The sequence below is a fragment of the Apteryx mantelli genome, chromosome 10, assembly GCF_036417845.1.
Source record: "Apteryx mantelli isolate bAptMan1 chromosome 10, bAptMan1.hap1, whole genome shotgun sequence".
NCBI classification, from domain to species: Eukaryota; Metazoa; Chordata; class Aves; order Apterygiformes; family Apterygidae; genus Apteryx; species Apteryx mantelli.
In genome coordinates this window covers 182,999-201,652 of record NC_089987.1, presented here as the reverse complement: position 1 = coordinate 201,652, position 18,654 = coordinate 182,999, and the positions used below count along the sequence as shown (strand labels likewise).

The 18,654-nt window shown below is 42.5% G+C and overlaps 1 protein-coding gene across 2 annotated transcripts in view; it reads left to right on the top strand.

Moving 5' to 3' along the window:
• The first annotated feature begins 744 nt into the window (after nucleotides 1-744).
• PHLPP2 (PH domain and leucine rich repeat protein phosphatase 2) overlaps nucleotides 745-18,654 on the top strand; it is a 52,528-nt gene continuing 34,618 nt past the window's right edge. For both annotated transcript variants that reach the window (XR_010885263.1, XM_013960151.2), the window contains exons 1-2: nucleotides 745-983; nucleotides 12,473-12,606. Coding sequence is in view for 1 of the 2 variants with exons in the window: in XM_013960151.2 (XP_013815605.2) it covers nucleotides 745-983; nucleotides 12,473-12,606 (373 nt within the window). In the remaining variant the exon portion in view is untranslated. The remainder of the gene's footprint in view (nucleotides 984-12,472; nucleotides 12,607-18,654) is intronic.

The window sequence follows — 18,654 nt, the reverse complement described above, 5'->3', positions numbered from 1 at the left end:
CCCGGCGCGGCAGCCCCGCCCCCCGCTTCCCCTCCAGTGGGGCGGGGCGGGGCGGGGCGACGGAAGCTCGCGTGCTTCCGGGGCGGGGTCTGCGCGGAGCCGGGCCGCCGCCTGAGGTCTCGCCGTCCCGCCGGTGATGGGGGAGGCTGGGCCGGGGCCCGGGCCCGGGCCCAGGCCCAGGCCCAGGCCCAGGGAGGCGCCGCAGCCCGAGGAGGAGGAGGAGGAAGAGGCGGCGGCGGCGCCGGGCGGCACGCGGGGGGCTCGGGCCGGGCCCCGCAGCGGCATCCGGGTGTTGAAGGTGAGGCGGGGGCCGGGGCCGGGCCGGCTCCGGGCGGGCGGGCCGGGGCCCTCCGGTGGCTGCCTGCGCCGCACTGGGGCCGCCTCGGCGGGCCGGTGCCGGGTCGCGCCCAGGAGCGACTCTGGCGGCGCTGCCCGCCTCGACCTTGGCGGGGCGGCCGGGCCGGGGGTGCTGGGGCGGCGGCCTGCAGCCCGGCGCGGGGCGTCCGTCCGGGGCCGGGGCCGGGGCCGTGCGGGGAGAGGCGGGGCGGCTCCCCCGGGCTGGCGGCGCGGGGCTCCCCGGCCGGGTCCCCGGCAGCGCCGGGGCGGCATGCCTGCGGCCTCTGCCAGCCCGGCTGCCGGGTCAGCTCGGAGCAGTGAACGAAAGCCTCTGCAGGAGGAGAGCAGCCAAATGTCGGCTTGAGAGCTAGTCACTGACGTTCTGTTTCACTTGCCTGGCAGAGAAACATGAAGCGCAATGGGAGCAGAAGCTGCTTGAACAGGAGTCGGTTTGGTTCCCGTGAGAGGGACTGGCTGAAAGAGGACGTTGGACGAGGCTGCGTATATATTTATGGAGGAGATTCTGCAGTTAATGCTTCTTCTGACTTGCACTTGGTCCTTTGTACAGTGGACACCCCAGTATCTGAGATATGTGATGGAGAAGAGAGGGAAAACCTCTTTCTGCAGTTTCACGGAGACCTGGTCAGGTGAGGGCTGAGGAAGCATACATCTGCATTGAGAAATGTTTGCTTTAGACATGCAGGGCTCTGTGATCGCTTTGTGCCTACATATGTCATCAGGGCTGATACGGAACAGACAGAGGTGGCCTTGAGTACTGCGACTCATAAAGCGAGGTCCTGGGGAGCTTTTTGCCCATCTCTTAGTCAAGCCATAGGTGTTTTAGCTGGGAGGGGTTGGCTGGATCTTCAACCAGAAATGCATCCTTATTTTGTAGATAGAGGTTACTGTTCAGGTACTCCTTTGTTATCTTCTATTTTAGTGCTGTTCTAAAATCAATAAAATTTAAGCTATTTAAGAGCCTGTAAGCAATCCTTCTGAGTCAGTGAAACATGTAGAGTACTTTCACAGTTACGTCTGGTAACATTTATGCGTTAGCAATTTTTTTGCTAAAGATATCTTCTTAAAATGAATTGCAAGGTAAATAACAATTAAAGGTAGGCACAGAGGTAGTGTAAGGGTTGTATAAAGAAGACTTAGGCTTCAGGTCATACGTTTTACACCTGCAGTTATTATAGGTTGAAAACAGACCTTGGTATAGGGTTTAATGCATGTGAACTTTATGCTGAGTGTATTATGGACTCCTCTAGGTTTACAGGCTCCAATTAGGTATGTTAGAATTTAGACTTTGCATTGATTCTTCTGGACTTAAAATTCAGTTATAAAGTGGCTGCTCCTCTTCCCTGCCCAAAAAATTCACTATGATCCTGTTACTAAAGACCAGGTAATAGAGATTGACATCACGAACTGGACAGGAGCAGAGCTGACTCTCTGAAATTGAAATGAAAATCATACGGTGTATGGGTCCAAAGGTAAAAAACATATCACGTACATTTGATCAAATAGAGGGGGTGCTAGTGGCAATAGATGTGGAGAATAGGATGCAGTTAACTGACAGTTGAAAAAAGGTATTTAGAGCCGTTTGTCTTGTCCTGTCTGGGTCATAGGAACCAGAGATAGGTCAGTTAGAAAGCTGTTAGATGAGGATAGATGGACACTTGAATGGAGCTATGGAGGCAGCTGAAAATCTCCATTCATTGACTGAAGTATTTTTGAGGAAATTAGCTTGGTTTGGGCTATTACAGAGAGCAGATCTCCCAGTATTTAGAAGAAAGCATTGACTCCTTACTGCAGATCACAAAAAGACTGGCTAAAGCTTGTAGATATGTTCATAGAGGGATGTTTTGTTGTTTCTTTTCTCTTGTGTTTGAGCTTTTGAGATGGCTTTTGTGTTTGAATTGCTTTGAATTTATATCTCTCTTCTTGCGTTAGATACCAGTGCCTGTCTTTGATTTATGGCCAGCTTTGCACTGGATTAACAAATTGATCCTGCCGCCAATGTTTTGAAAGCAAGCACCAAGCTGTAAACCTGGTTAATTCCCACTCTTAAACTTGTTGCCTCGTGGTGTGTCTAGCACTTTGTCAAGCTTTATTTTGAGGTTAATGGAGAGTTTTTGATTCTTGCATGTCTGTTGCCTTTGTAATTCTCAGAATATATTTGCCACAAGAGAGATTCCTAAATTACTTCCCGTTAGAGGTGTTCTCAGTAGAGAAATGGGAGTTACCAGTATTGCTTCAGTAACCATCTCTTTTGGTAACAGGAAGCATGTCCAAATGGTACCTGCTTGCATTTCCACAGGAAGATGACAGAACGCTCAAGGTATCCCCATGCTCTGCTGAGATAATTCTTTCCTTGCACAAAGTTTGCTGATTACTTTAATAACATGTTTGTGAATACAGATTGCTCAATTAAGCATCTGATTGCATTTTTCCATGACTATGTTATTCTCCCAAATAACTTCTGAATTCCACACCCTTTTAATCTCAGTAGGTGACTGTCAAAACCTGAGTATGGCAAAGGGTGATATGGTATGGTACCTGACTCAGAAAACTGAACACTAACTGGACAGCAAATGGGAGAATAACAGAAAACTTCTTCGTGTATTTGCTTTAAATAATCAGTAGTGTCCTTGTAATGTTTCTGTAGTTCCCTTTTGAGTATGTGTGCAGTGGAGTCAGTTTCTGTCAGAATTTTATCTTATTCTTCATAGTGCAAGTGAAGGATCTTTAGGGTTTTCCTTGCTGGAATCTTTCTGTTAGCATCTTTTCCTATTCAAAATTATCCCTTCCTGCGGAGGGGAGGATTAAACAAAAATAGCATGGATACCTTCTTTGGTCTGGACGCCCATCACTACAAAACTTCTACCGAAGAAGGTTTGAAAACTCACTGTAACTGGTGAAGAAGAGCTACAGTTGCAGCAGGAATTGTGAAACTGTTGCTACTTTGTGTGGGCTTTGTTTCTGTCTTCTTAGCCCTTGCACCCTTGCCTAACAGAGCTGCCTCTCCCGCTCAGTGGAAGCGGCCAGTATGTGATGCAAAACCCGCCTGGACACGATCCTGTGCCACGTGCTCTAGGTGACCCTGCTGGAGCAGAAGGGTTGGACTAGATGATCTCCAGAGGTCCCTTCCAACCTCAACCCTTCTGTGATTCTGTGATACTGATGCGGGTATAATGGGCTGTTTGTATCATGTAGCAGCTGCTGCGGCTGCCAGGGTGCCATGTATTCTAGTATCTATTCACGTTGCTTTCTCTCAAAGGGAAAGTGTATTTTTCTACCTCAAGCTTTAACTGTTGCCTTTGGAATCAGTCGGCTTTGGTCACACTAATGAAGAAGGTTCCATGTAGAAACTCTGCCATTCAAGCCACTTGTTCCAGATACTGGATTTGGTTTTCCCTTCCGTGCTTTCCAGACCTTTTTTTAGATTTTACTAGTAGACCTCCTCAAGAGTTGGAGCAATGATCCATTCAGTCAGGACTCTCGGATGTCTCCAAAGGCATCCAGTGAACTGCTTCATAGCCTGGTTTGAATGCGGTCAGTAGGCAGCAAGCTGGTTTGTTCACTGCTTTATTTGCAGCGCCCTGTACTAGACCTCTGCATGTGAGCCTGAGACATGTCATTAACTAAACATTGGGACTCTGCTCTAGTGTCTCTTGGGTCACAGACCTGACTTGCAGCTGGTGCCAGAATAATAGCTCTGCCGTGAGCTGACGGTCAAGCATCCTCCCACCAGGTCTTGATGCTTGAAACATGTAACACCAACCCATGCTTCATCTGCCGAGTGGTCAGTCATTGCATCCTGTGTGCACGCAACTTTTTTGGTGCAGATTTTTCTGTAAACTCAGATTCTTTTGCAAAATAACAAGCTTTGAACAACTTACGGCTTTTGGCAGTCAACTTAAAAAATTCAGAAGGCTTAACTTTTTGGCCCTGGCTCTTGTATTCCAGCCAGTGGCAGGCAAACAAACATAGATGGTGCAGAAATACAGAATATTCTTTTGATTGGTTTTCAGATAGAAATGATACAATGGCAAGAGAGATACATTGGTTAGGGGATTAGGCTTGACTAGGTACTACTGAAAATGTTCCTCTCGCACATGACTTTTTTAGAAAAAGAACGAAAATGGAGGCATTGTGTTTGGTTGATATCTTCGGGAAGCGTATCTGCTTGATTTATGTGGAAGAGAAAGAAAACTAAAGGTTTTTCAAATTAGTCATCCTGAAGCAATAATTCTTGCTGAAGTGAAAGATGATAAAAATAAAAATACTGACAAAACTAGGTCTCATCTGTAGAAGGGTCAAGTATGGTGGGATAGAGTATCCGGCTTTCTCAAGAGGGTAAACCATGGTGCAGTACCTTACTGTCTTTTGAGCAGCCTGTAGAACTGTGATACAGTTTGAATATATTGTGTCATATGAAAAAGGCTTATGCCTTTACTATATTAAGGTTCTTCCTGAAATTTGATGTGTGCAAGAAGTTCAGTGCATACTAGCAACAGCCTCAGAAAGCCCTTTCAGCAACCAAATTATAGTGTTTGAGTTTTTTTCTTGTCTTTTTTCTTAATGTCACAATAGGAAGTCTAGGTGCAGACTACCTGAAGTGTTCTTTTTGTGAGTGACACTCAAGCATTTATGGTTCCTGAGCCATGGGTCACATGCTGGAAAAGCTGCTTGTTGTCAAGCACAGAGCTTTGATAGCAGAAGAAGTGGAATCTAGGGGTAGTCTAGGGAAACTTGGGCAAGGTATTTGGAGAGCCAGTCAAATCTCATATTTCTCTTAAATTCTGCACTGAAAGTTAAAGAATACATCAGGATTTGCTGTATTGGAAACCTGAATTGTTTGGTGCAATCTATTATTCCAGTTTCTAGTAACTTGCCTGGAGGTACTGGAGTCAGATGTACAGGTTTGTTATTTCTGAAGTCACCTCAGAAAGCTCTTTAAAATTACAGTGTTGTGTTCACCACTATCCATTTCTATAGTAATAAATTTAAGTGATAACTTAAACCTCAGTTACACATTTATAGAAATGCTTGGCTCTAAGCTCAAGAAGGTCCTGAAAAAGACCAAGCACTTGTATTTGAACTTATAAAAATCTCTGCAAAGAGAGAAGCATTGATGACTTTGCACTCTTTTGAACCAGTTACTTTTCCAGTGTCCCTCTCACAAAGCAGGGAAGGAAGAAGCTTTTCGTAAGTCAGCTTTTCATGCTGATTGTACAAAGAGCTGCATCTTAGCTGGACTAAGATCTTTTCCCAGGAGTTCCAAAAAGTTAAGCAGCATCTGAATAATTGATGGCTGTACAGTTGGTAAGCAATTCTGGAATGTCCATTCTGGATTGCAGACTAGAAACTACTTTCTGTTTTGTTTTGGAAAGCATAGGATTTGGTCCTTGTTTATAGGGCCTCCAAATTATTTTGGAAGGCTTCTTATCCCATACAAGATATAAAGTGGATAGCATCATCAAGAGTAAAGTCTTCCCAGTTACATGGGCAAGCTGTAGTTTTTCTGATACTGAGGCAAACTTGGATTGTTTTCTAAAATACATGAAATGTTACCAGGTTACTTCCATGTGGTTTTCAGATCAAAATTTGACACAACTATAGAGAGATTGTAAGAAATTTCTTAGGAAATCTGATTTCCAATTTACTAGTGCAAAAGGATGGACTGACTTTTGAAAAATCATGTGTTTAAAGTTTTTAAATATTTGCATTACTATTTTGTATGATTTAATGCAGTAATTGCCATGGAGTTTAAACTCACTTTCTAGTGACTGTACCAGGGAATAGAAAGAACTGTGCTGTTGGCAAGTTGAACAGTAGTAATTATCTGAGCTCAGTACTCTGGCATTACGTACCTTAAACTCCTGTGAATGCTGAGCATTTGTTCAATTTGTTTCGGAAAGTTCAGATGAATTTGGCTTTCCTACGAATTTTTCACTTCAAAAGAGGCATTACACATAACTGAAAACTATGCTTTTGTTTGTCACACGCTTGTGGCATAGCACGTGACTTGGATATGAGAAAAGAATAGTGAGATTTTCTTTGCAAAAAAAAGTTATGTTTCAACGTAAAGCACTACGTTATCTGAATATGCATAAAACTGTTGACTATCTCTATTTCTTTTTCTTTGCTGGTTTAGAGAAGGAGCAGAAAGCAGCAGCCGTTTTCTGAGTCTCTCTTTTTTTTTTGTTTTTCTTTTTTTAATTGAAAAATCCAAAAACAGCAGCACCACCACCACCCTGGCACACACTTGATTACATCTTAAACTTTCAACTTTTCTGAATATAGTTTTAATGTATAAATTTTGGAGTATACATACAGTGGATATCAAATTGCTATCTCTGATGTTGGTTTTGGTCACATTGCAAGCTTTACAAAATTAGTACAGCCCCCAAAATTGATTAAAAATTATAACTGCTGACAGGCCTTGATAGGAATAAGCGTTTTTTGTTGGTTAGGGCAGCTGATATTTGATAAACTAAACTTATAATCCTATCAGTCCTATAAAGAAAGGAATAAGGACAGATTTCCAAGCAAACCGATTCCATCCTTTGGGTGGGTTTGGAGAGAGAGAGCAAAATTTTCTTTGTCCATTAACTTATTTATGGGTTGACATTTCTCAATAATTTCTGATTATATTTAGGGTTGCCTAGAGCCTGTTAATTCAGGAGAGCTTGATGTCAGTTTATTGATCAGTAGAGCTCCAAGAGTCCATTTCTGAAGTGGGAGGAAGGGGGCCATTTCATATACAGTTCTTTGGATAACAAGCTGGTGTATTTCCATATAAAAAATGTAAATTTGCCCTAATAAGGCTTAGCAAGCATTGAGAGGTAAGAACCATTTTTTTTGGTCTTAGTTGCATGTCAACCACATTGTCTTTTCATGGTAGAAGCTCTGTTGTTTTGGACTTTAACTTTGAGAGTAATCCCGCTTCAGTTTCTGATCCAAAGATCCTATCTGTGAAGTGAAAGAGTTGCAATGTATGTGCTTGAAATACCTGAGGTCAGTTAACTTCTTGAGATGTGTCCTGTTGACTGCAAAGGAAGTCTGGATGACTAGATGCTTTTAGATGGTGCATGTTTTGTGAAATCAGTCCTGCCTTAATTATAAGCTGGCAGCTGTAAAGCTGTCAGTAGTAGTGGAAATGCTGTAGAATAATCATTAAAATGAATCATTAAATATTTCTGTGCTTTATGAATGATGTATAATGCCAGTTAAAGTTCAGTAGAAAACAGGTCTTACCAAACAAACTTGATCTTGATACATAGAAATTTCAAGCTTGGTCGCCAAAGACATTAGCTATTTGTTGCACTACAGGATGTTCTGATGTCACTGATAGAAAAGCAATACACAACCAATAAAACTGATTGGCTGAAGTCTTACAAACTGGAAATCATTATTCAGTGTAAGGGGTTTTTTGGAGGAGAGGTTGTCTGAATGAAGAAAAGTAGACTTCTTATACTGTTCAGTTGCTCTGTTAATGATCTATGGCTAAAAGAAAAAGGAAAAAATCAGGAAATGTAAATTGTGGGAGTGATAAATATTGACAAGTCAGTGCTACAGGTTGATCTAATTGGTTTAACATACAGTATTCTCTGGAACTGACTGCTTTTCAATATAGCTTGATGTATTTATGTAGAAACCTAGTATACTAAATAGTAGAGGAAGGGGGTATAACTTGCAAAAACTGCTACTCAGAAGAACTTGTGGATTGAAGGGGCATGAGCGAATGTGCCATTCAATCACAAAATCAGAGTAGTCGAGGTTGGAAGAGCCCTTTGGAGATTGTCTAGTTCAACCCTCTCTTCGAGGAGGGTCAGCTAGAGCAGGCTGCTCAGGACTGTGTCCAGTCAGGTTTTGAATATTGCCAAGGATGGGGACTCCACAACTTCTCTGGGCAACCTGTTTCAGTGTTCAACCACCTCACAGTAGAAAAGTGTTTTCTTATGTTCAGACAGAATCTCCTGTGTTTCAGTTTGTGCCTGTTGCCTTTTGTCCTGTCAATGAAAAAAGTCTGGCTCCATCTTCTTTACACCCTCTCATCAGATATTTATTCACATTGATAAGATCCCCCCTTGAGCCTTCTCTTCTCCAGGCTAAACGATCCTAGCCCTTTGAGATTTTCTTTGTATGAGAGATGCTCCAGCCCCTTAGTCATCTTCGAGCCCTTTACTGGACTCGCTCCAGCAGGTCCTTGTCTTTCTTTTACTGTACAGCCCAGAAGTGGACACAGCACTCCAGGTGTGGCCTCACCAATGCTGAGTAGAGGGGAAGGATCTCCTCCCTCAAACTGCTGGTGATGCTCTTCCTAATGCAGCCTGGGATACTGTTGGCCGCCTCTGCCATGAGAGTGCGTTGCTAGCCCATGTTCAACTTGTTGTCCACCAGGACCCCCAGGTCCTTCTCTGCAAAGCTGCTTTCCAGCCAATCAGCATCTGGCCTGTACTGGTGCACGGGGTTATTTCCGCCTGAGACAGGACTTTGCATTTCTCTTTGCTGAATTTCATGAGGTTTCTCTCTGCCCATTTCTCCAGCCTGTTGAGGTCCCTCTGAATGGTGGCACAACCATCTGGTATATCAGCCACTCCTCCCTGCTTTGTATCCTCAGCAAACTTGCTGAGGATGCGCTGTGTCCCATTATCCAGGTCATGAGTGAAGATGTTAAACAGTACTGGACCCAGCAACAACCCCTGGGATACTCCACTAGTGACTGGCCTCCAGCTGGACGTCATGCCGCTGATTACAACCCTCTGAGCTCTGCTGTTCACCCAGTTTTCAATCCACCTCAATGTCCGCTTATCTAGCCTGTACTTCATCGGCTTGTCTGTGAGGTTGTTATGGGAGACAGTGTCAAAAGTCTCGCTAAAGTGAAGATAAACAACGTCCACTGCTCTTCCCTTATCCACCAAGCCAATAATCTCATTGCAGAAGGCTACTAGGTTGGTCAAACATGATTTCCCCTTCGTAAATCCATGCTGACTACTTCCAATCACTTCTTGTCCTTCCTGTGTCTGGAAATGGTATTCAAGATTAGTTGCTCCATCATCTCCCAGGGGCCTGAGGTGAGGCTGTCCAACCTGTAGTTCCCCAGATCCTCCTTCTTGACCTCCTTGAAGATAGGAGTGACATTTGCTTTCTTCCAGTCCTCAGGAACCTCTCCTGATGGCCATGACCTCTCAAAGATTATTGAGAGTGGCCTTGCAGTGACATTGGTCAGCTCCCTCAGCACTTGCAGGTGCATCCTGTCAGGTCACATGGAATTGTTCGTGTCCAGTTTGTTCAAATATTCCCTAACCTGATCCTCCTCCACTGAGAGTAGATATTCCTTGCTCCAGACTTTCCCAGTGGTCAAAGAGACCTGGGATTCCTGAAGGCTGGTCATACCAGTTAAGACTGAGGTGAAGAAGGCATTGAGTAACTCAAGTCTTCTCCATGTCCTTTGTCACCAGGTTCCCTGTGCCATTCAGCAGTGGACCCTCATTTTCCCTACCCTTCCTTTTGCTGCTAAGGTAACTTGTAGAAATCTTTCTTGTTGTCCTTCATGTCCCTCCTCAGATTCAACCCCAGATGGGCTTTGGCTTTCCTAACCTCATCCCTGCACACTCAGTGTCTCTACAGTCCTCTGGATCACCTGTACCTTCTTCTTCCTCTTTTATGTTTGAGTTTAGGCAGGAGCACCTTGTTCATCTGTGCAGGCCACCTGCTGCTTTTGCTTGATTTTCTGCTCATCAGGCTGGACCATTCTTAAGCTTGGAGGAGGGGCTCCTTGAATACTTTCTCTCCAGGGCTGTATCCCATTGGATTCTTCCAAGCAGATCCTTGAAGAGGCCAAAGTCTGATCTTCTGAAGACCAGGGTTGTGATCCTGCTTTTTGCCTTGCTCCCTCCTTGCAGGATCCTGAACTCTACCATCTTGAGGTCACTGCAGCTAAGGTTGCCCCTGACTTTCACATCCCTGCCCGTCCTTCCTTGTTTGTAAGTATGAGGTCCAACAGAGTGCTTCTCCTCCTTGGGCTCCTCAATCACCTGTATTAGGAAGTTGTCATCAATGCACTCTAGAAATATCCCGGATTGCTTGTGCCCTGCTGTATTGTCCCTCCAGCAGATATCAGGGTGGCTAAGGGTCCCCCATGAGGACTAGGACCTGCGAATATGAGGCTTCTTCCAGCCATCTGAAGAAGGCCTCATCTACTTCTTCCTGATCAGGCGGTCTGTAGCAGATGCCCAGTACAACGTCACCCATGCCAGTCTGCCCACTAACCCTGACCCATATGCTGTCAACTAATTCCTCACCTGTCTCCAGGCAGAGCTCCATGCATTCCAGTTGCTCTCTCATGTAAAGGGCAGCTCCCCCTCCTCACCTTCCTGGCTGGTCCTTCCTAAAGAGCCTGTATCCATCCATCACAGCACTCCAGTCATGTGAGCTATCCCACCATGTGTCTGTGATCCCAGTGAGATCATAGCCCTGTGACTGCACACAGACTTCTGATTCCATTTGTTCCCCATGCTGCATGCCTTAGCGAACAGTACTTGAGAGGCACCCAAGCATGCTAATTTCCCAGAAAGAGTATGAGAGCTTTTCCCGTAATGTTGTCCTGTAGGCACTTCCTTGTTTACATGTATATGCTTCAGGTGACTTCACTTTAGCCCTGTTTCATTGATTACAAGGCCCCTTTTGTTCATTTGACCACAGATCCTTTGCTTGCCAACCCCGTCCACCACTTCCTCTCTTGATTGTTGTCCATTCTCTCCCATCCCCATCATTCCTAGTTTAAATCTCTTCTTACCAGGTTGGCCAGCCTGCTGGCAAAGATACTTTTGCCCCAGTTAGTCAGGTGGATCCCATCTCTTCCAAGAAGTCACTGGTCCTCAAAGAGGGTCCCATGGTGGGGAGAGCAGATTTGATCCTGGAATATAAATACTGTGTTGTACTGAGAAGAATCAAGAAGTCACTGTACCTTATTGGATAGTCAGTTCATGGATACAGTAAACAATCACGGTGCTAACACTTACAGAATGTTGATAAGCTAAAAAATTTTAAAGAGAGTGGTAAAAAATGATTTTGAGTCAAGGTAAACCCATCATACTGCAAGAAATTTTGAAGAGCATGTTGAGCTTCACCTTGAAGAGGAAGTCTGAGATGACTTGGTTCCTGATTTATAAACACCCACTTATAGAGTGGATGACTAAAACTCAAGGTCTGGTGACTGGAATCTGAAACTGGGCACATTTAGATTAAAAATGAGGATTTTTAATGGTGGATAATAATGAGTGGAACAATTGGAACAATTTATTTTAATTCCATTTTACATCTTCAGGGCTTAATCTTTTAAATTATTTTTTTTTCTTAAAATAAAGTTCTAACTTAGCCAGAAATTGTGGTTTTATTGCAGAAAATAACAATCCAGAGTCTCTGGAAGAAGTGGGATGAGAGGATCAGAAAATGTCTTTTCTGATCTGAATATACTAAACCTGATATTTTGGGAGAAGTTTTTCTTACTCCCTTTTATTCAGGTTAGCCCCCTGAATCCTTCCTACTGTATGTTGCAGTTCTAAAAATGTCTTCTCTTTAAATATACTATTTGAGCTAATTTGTCAAAGCATAAGAGGCTTATAGTGATGAGATCTGAAGAGAAGGGGAAATTTCTTTTCTTGTCTGTCTTTTTAGAAGTCATCCTTCTGCAGGATTCTCATGTGCTTTGCTCCCAGCTGTATTTGGAAGAGAAATTTGTTTAAGTAGAGTTCTTTTATATCTTTCAGTCATTGTAAGTAGGGTTTTTTCAATTATTGGGGTCTGGGGGTTTTTGTCAGTGTTCCTGATTTTGTTTCTTGTCATTGTTTCCTCCTGCTACTCCTGGAATCATGGATAGGAAATGATCACTGTGGATTGTACGGGTCATGCCCATTGCTTTTCCTCTCCATTTCCCCTCTGTAATGCAGTTCTTCAAGTGCTACAGTTTTGACAAACAGGAAGCACAGACCCCAAGGATGTGTGCTTGCCAGACCTTTTTAGAGGAGCAGAACGACCAGTATGTCAGTACTCCTTAACACTCTAACTGCAATAAGACATAATAAATCTTTCTTGCATTCTCAAACTCCTTTCTTGTATGTTTTGACAGGAGACTGGAGCCCACGGAAAAACCCCTTCAGATTGTGTATGACTACTTGGCTGGTTTGGGTTTTGAGGATCCTGCCAGAATGCAGGACGAAGCGACAAACTCTGATCTCAGCTGTATGATTCGCTTTTACAGTGGTAAGAACTTGTATACCTGCATGCTGTCAGTCTTCCTATAGCTTTAACTATGAGATGGAACTCAGCTGAAGCACAGATCATTGACTATTGGGTTTATAGATGGCTGCATCAAACATACAATATATCAGTAGGCATTTCTTAAAATACCATGTTTTCAAAATTAATAGAAAAAGCATAATGAATTTTGTAGTTCTCTTGACCATATCTATGCCTTGGAGAAAAGACAACTCCATAGGAAGCCACAAGATTGCTCTGTTATCTTTATTTTTTAATGTTATGACAAACAGCTCAGAGCTCCAAATGGGATCAGAAACCTACTGCAGTTCACTCTAGATAAGCCATTTCAGGCAACCTGCCTGAAGGTTGTCTTTCCAAAAGATGCATGCATACAAGGAAGGAGCATCCTGGTTAAATACTTCCACAGCCTGTGAAAATTGCATGAAAATGCCAGCTGCTTAATAACAGTGCAGGCTGCTGTAAGTAAACCAGTGCATTGTGTTGCAGAAGTGAGACTTCTGAGTGGCCAATTCTGAGTTTGGTCAATTTGGGGAGGATACCATGTGTATGAGGAGCAACAGAACAACAGTCATAGGCCTATTAGTGTATGATGCTGGTAGTCAGAAAAGGAAGAGGAGACAGAAGAAATGTAAAAGGAATGAGGAAAGTTGATAATTACATGATTTCTATTTTTTAGATACTTTGCTTGCTTATTTTTTGCATTTCAGAAAAAAAGTTTGTGTGTGTTTGTTTTTTAAGGAAAATTGCCCCTGTGTAGTGGAACTGAGTAGTCTGACTAAGCTGCTGTCCATCACTTGGTTGTTCAATGTCAAGAAATGAAATCACAAGGAATTGGTTTCTCAACCCTTTTACCTGAAACAGACTCCTCCTGTCTGTGAGCTGTGTGCAAAATAGGCAAACAGCGTAGATGTGCAGCGGAGACGGAACAAGTGTGATTTGGACACAGTCTGGATTTGTAGGGCAAGAGGTAGGGGAATCAGAAGTGACTTCAGGTGAAAGGGAAAAGGCATCAAGAATATAGCTGTAGAGAGCTTGTGAGGAATTTGGCTGAGGTGTGTCAAGCAGGATCTGCTTGAAGATTCAAGAAGGGCAAGCCCATTTCATGGAAGCAAGTAGGTCAAAAATGGAAGTGGGTAGTTTCAGTCAGCATGGGAGAGTAGCTCTGCCTAGAAAGAGGCTGTAAAGGAAGAAGTATGAGGACTGAAGAGAGAGTTCATGAGACCTGTTTTAAAGAAAGTAAAAGAAAATGATAACAAAGCAGTGGTTCTCTTCCCACTGTTTACTGTCAGCTTTTCCCACATGATATGTAGGGTATTTGGGGGTTTTTTTTTTTTCCTGATGCATTGTGAATCCTTATGCCCAGCTGTGTAGGTGATGAGACTACAAGTGGTGGAAACTATTAATAAGTAGCTCGCATTAAACAGCAGTGAGAGGGAAGTGTGCATGCTGAAGTCTGACCGTTGAGATACTTGTAGGGGCCCAGGAGTTTTATGAGGGAGAGAATGTGAGATTGGTTGGCAGAATGGTGTAGGAATGGGGGGCTTCCTCTCAACAAGACACTGGGAAGACAGAGGCCAGTGACTCAGACTGGATGGGCGAGCTCAGAGCTCAATTGTTATGGGATCTTTACATGGCTCAACAGCACACCAAATGGAAGAAGCTCTCCAGAGCCATCAAACTGCCCATCTATGTGAGATGTGACAGGTGGGAATCTTAGAGGGTCACAGACTTTCTTTGGTGGGGAATTGTCTTTATTCCTGCTATGGCTATAGGTGGACTTGTGTAACTTGTAGGCTGCTGTTGCAGATGCTAGCTCTGCCTGTTGATGACGTCCTTGCACTGTACGGGAGTGTGTGTGCTTGCTAATGGGAGTATGGAGTTAAGCATGGTCACAGTGATTTTCAAGTCCACACTTGGAGCTGGAAAGAGTGAGAGGAGCTTGCCTGTCCCTAGAAATTAAGACCATCCTTATGCATAACTTGAGGAACTGCGTAATAGCTGGGATCCAGAGTGGAAGTCCTTGGATGTTGGCTCCAGGCCTGTTATTAGTGCTGCAATGTGCGTGGCACAAATGTGTGAGAGGGGATAGGGAAACTGGGGTATTGGTGTAGCTTCCTAATTAATAATATCTAGTGTTTGGAACAGTACTGCTGTGGCAGTGAGTGGTCCCATAATTCTTACAAGGTTGGGGAGCTGGTCTTTCAGCTTGACCAGATCCAAGCAACTTATATGTGGATGATGAGAGTTTCTCATCATGGAGGGTATCTTATGCCAAACTTCATGTCCCTGATCCAAACAGGGGAGCATCTCAACAAAGTTGATGTTATAAATAAATATACAACTAACTATTTTAGCTAAGTTCAGCCTGGCATAGACAATGCTAAATGTTTTAAATTTGGCAAACTTAAAACCCTGCTTTCTGGTTGAGGAACAGTATGATAGCTTAGCAGGTGCTTACCATTTCTCTGGTAATGAAAGTTTGGAGCATGGTTTGTGTCTTGAAGTGAGGTATATATAATCAGTAGTGAGAATATTTTTCCAGAGAGTCTAATTAGAGTTTTTGTCATCATCTGGCGTACATGTGGGCTACTCAATACCTGCAGGTTCCTGCTGCTGACAGACGTCAGGATCCTTTCCTAAGTAAGACAAAGGACCAGCTGCTGGGGTCTTTCTTAGGGATTATTTTGGATAAAATGCATGTAAACTTAAGAAAGGGAGATTCATAAAACTTGAAACTCATTGGTCCATCATTCAAGCTTGTTTGTGTTTTTTCAAATATTCAATTAAGTCTGAATGTTTAGAAAATTATCCTGGGTTTCTTAACTGGTAAGATACCTAAACAGTAGAGAGAACCTCAAAAAAGCATCTGGGAGATTTTTCATTATCTTGTGGGGGATTGGGAGAGTGCAGGGGAGAAGAGGTAGGATGACCTAAAAGTAAGTGTATGTAGATGAGAAGACTGAAGTAGAATTCTATTTTGCTCAGTAGAGTCACAGTGCTCCATTGAAATGAGGTGATCAGCACTGCTAATGCTTTTGCTGCTTGCGTGGGAATACTATTAAGTTGACAGAAGAGTGGAGAATCCCCCAGAAGTCTAGAATATGTGTCTAGTCTAAGTTAAAATAAGTTTCAATTAGTATAGCAATCCAAAACAGTATTCCAGGGAATGGAAATGGAGGGGAGCAGAAATTCTAGTGGCTTTTAGAATGCAACTTCATGAACTTACAAATAAGAGTGCAGTAAGAAAGGACTTGGATAATTTGAGACACAGAGTCCATTACTATTAAGAAATTAGGGCTTGCAGCAGAAGTTGTAAACCAATTGATCATTTTATCAAGAAAGCTCGTAGGTCTGGTCAGATTAGAAAAATCAGAATACATTAAGTATGTAGCAGTCCACAAGAGATGCTTAAAAAAGAAATGAGAATAATAAATGGAGAAGCAATGTGTAAGTAACAATGTGAAACTCTAAAATTCACACCTAGCTGTTGCCTTAAGCTGGATATAATTTTGTACCTAGATGTTTCTGTTTCAAAGTAAGTGTTTCTTTGTAGTTCAGTACACAGATAACTGCAAAGATTGCAGGTCAGTGACATTATTAGTATACGGTGGAGACATGCTGTGCATTAAAAGTTAAATACATTCAAGATCAGGTCTAAGAAAATCAGGTGGAAGTTTGACTTTAGTCCTCCAGAGCTCTGTATAAAATTCTTCATGACATATTTCATCCTTTATTACAGAGCCTGTGGTAACAAGATTTGTAGTCGGCAAAACCCTTGTGTTTCTCACATGGGTTCTTTTGAGATCTCAATAACATGTCATGTCAGTCTATCGTGAGGAAGAGTTCATAGGGTGAGTGGATTTCTCTCATGGGAGAAGAATGCAGTATTTCACACTTCAGAATGTTTGCTGTTGGGGTATGTTCAGCATTTTAGCTTGTGGCTATCAGAGGTTGCCAGAGAGCGGATGCTGCAGCCTCTCGATTCTTCTCCAGCTCTCTGAGCTGGCTCCATGTGGAGCGAAAGTTTGTTTCCAGGGGCAGGACTGTTCTAATGATTTAATATTTATATTCAGTGTAGATTTTAAAAGGGTTCATATCTACTGAAATATTCTTACTTTGCTTGTGACTACTCTGAAGTGTCTCTAGGATTCTTTTACACTCTTCTGACTTGTGCCAAACACTTCCTAAAATGCAGCTTTTCTTTATCAAAGAACGATGTAACTTGGAATAGATTTCTGTGCATTCATTGTAGTTTGGTCTTTTGTCATGTGGTTTAAAATGCAGGTATTGAAATAAGCTTCACAGTGTCCTATCAAGACGTTCTTTTGGGGGCTTCATTGCTATTATTTCTCATAGCCCCATTTTCTCCTGATTAAGTAGGATTGTAGAATGACAGATTATAAGGATAGAATGACCATTCCAGTCATCTAATTTGGACCACTTCAGCCTCTAACCATTCCATTATATTATTTTCTTTGGAGATTGAAGAGTTTGCTATTTAATATGTTCTCTGTTTAGTACTATTAGACTAAGATTATGTCACCCTTACCTTCTCTTAGATAAACTAATGATCAAATCTTTATGTCTGTCACGGAAACGAGTTTTTTCCAATCCTTTAATTATTCTTTGTTCTGTAAGTGGTTTCTGAGTATCAGTTTCCATTCTTGTTGTTCATTCTCTGGTTTATATGTCAGTGGATTTAATTAGTTCTTCCAGTCTGTCCCATACTGGTAGTTCATGTCCAACTGATTGAAAAGAACATGACAGACTCAGCGAATAGTTTTTTGTCTCCAAGGACAGGGGTCTTTGTGTCTCAATGCAGAGTTTTGTATTTTGCTATACTGAAGATCCCATTGTTTATCGCCAGCTTTCAGAACATCAAAATAATTGTGTATTTTGACCTGTTCTTTGTCCAGGTCTTTTTAAATACTTTCAACATCAGTCTCGTTGAGGAAAGAGTAGTGAATAGTGCAGAACCAAGAATGGATTCCCGATATGTCTCCTGGAACACACTTTTAAAATAATGGTTCCTCGTCTATAATTACAGCCAAACATACCAACTGTCAGAATTCCATTTGCTTAGCATGTCTCATATAATTCATACTGCTTTTCTTTCTTAAAAGGAATATTGAGCAGCACAGAAGTGATAATATTTACTGCTGCATAAATATTTGTTATTGAAGCTCCATTGAGGTGCTTAATGCCATTTGTAAGTCTTCCTCTTTAATTTATATTTTAGTTTCTGGATGATGACATCATTTTGAGTCATCATTTAGCCCAAACAGCCACAGTTTGAACCTGATTCAGAAGCATCCACTGTAAAGAGTCAACATGAGACTTCTTAAAGTGACTGTTTGAAAGAAATAGAGACAGTAACTGTAGCAAATACAACATTAAATAACAACAATAAATATCTGCCATCAGATATGTGTCTGCATAGACCTGTGTCTACATAGACCCTCCATTCTTTTTTGATTTGGCAACAGGAAGAGTACCGTAGCAATCTCAGTTGTTCTGAAACGGAGGCTGTAGTTTCATGAATGTTTTTCATTGTCAGATTGACTGCCTGCTTTAACTAGATGTTTATCTCTTTTCATTTTCTTTTTTTGCTATTTCTGAGTGATAAATATGGTTTTGGATTTCTTGTGTTGGAAGGCTAGTATGGCTCGTTGAAGTATCTATGGTGTCTGACTAGGAAATGTGACATGTAGTAATTCTATCACATATAGAAAAAGAATACTCCAGTTGCAGGAGGGCTGCTCAGATTTTGTTGGACCAGTGCATAGTTGGTCATAAAATCAATATTTTCAGGTTTTTTTGTCATGTTTCTGACATCATGAGGGGAAGGAAGCATAGGAAGCCCCAATTCCTAGATGTCCTGGAACTATTACCCCTAAAACAAGAGGTGTGTATTTATAGACACGTAATTTTAGGAATTATGATGAATAGTAGAGAACTGTAGATCTAATGCCGGATCACCGCCCTGAGCAGCTAACATTCTGTATTGAAAGGAAGGAAAATCTCTAAAAA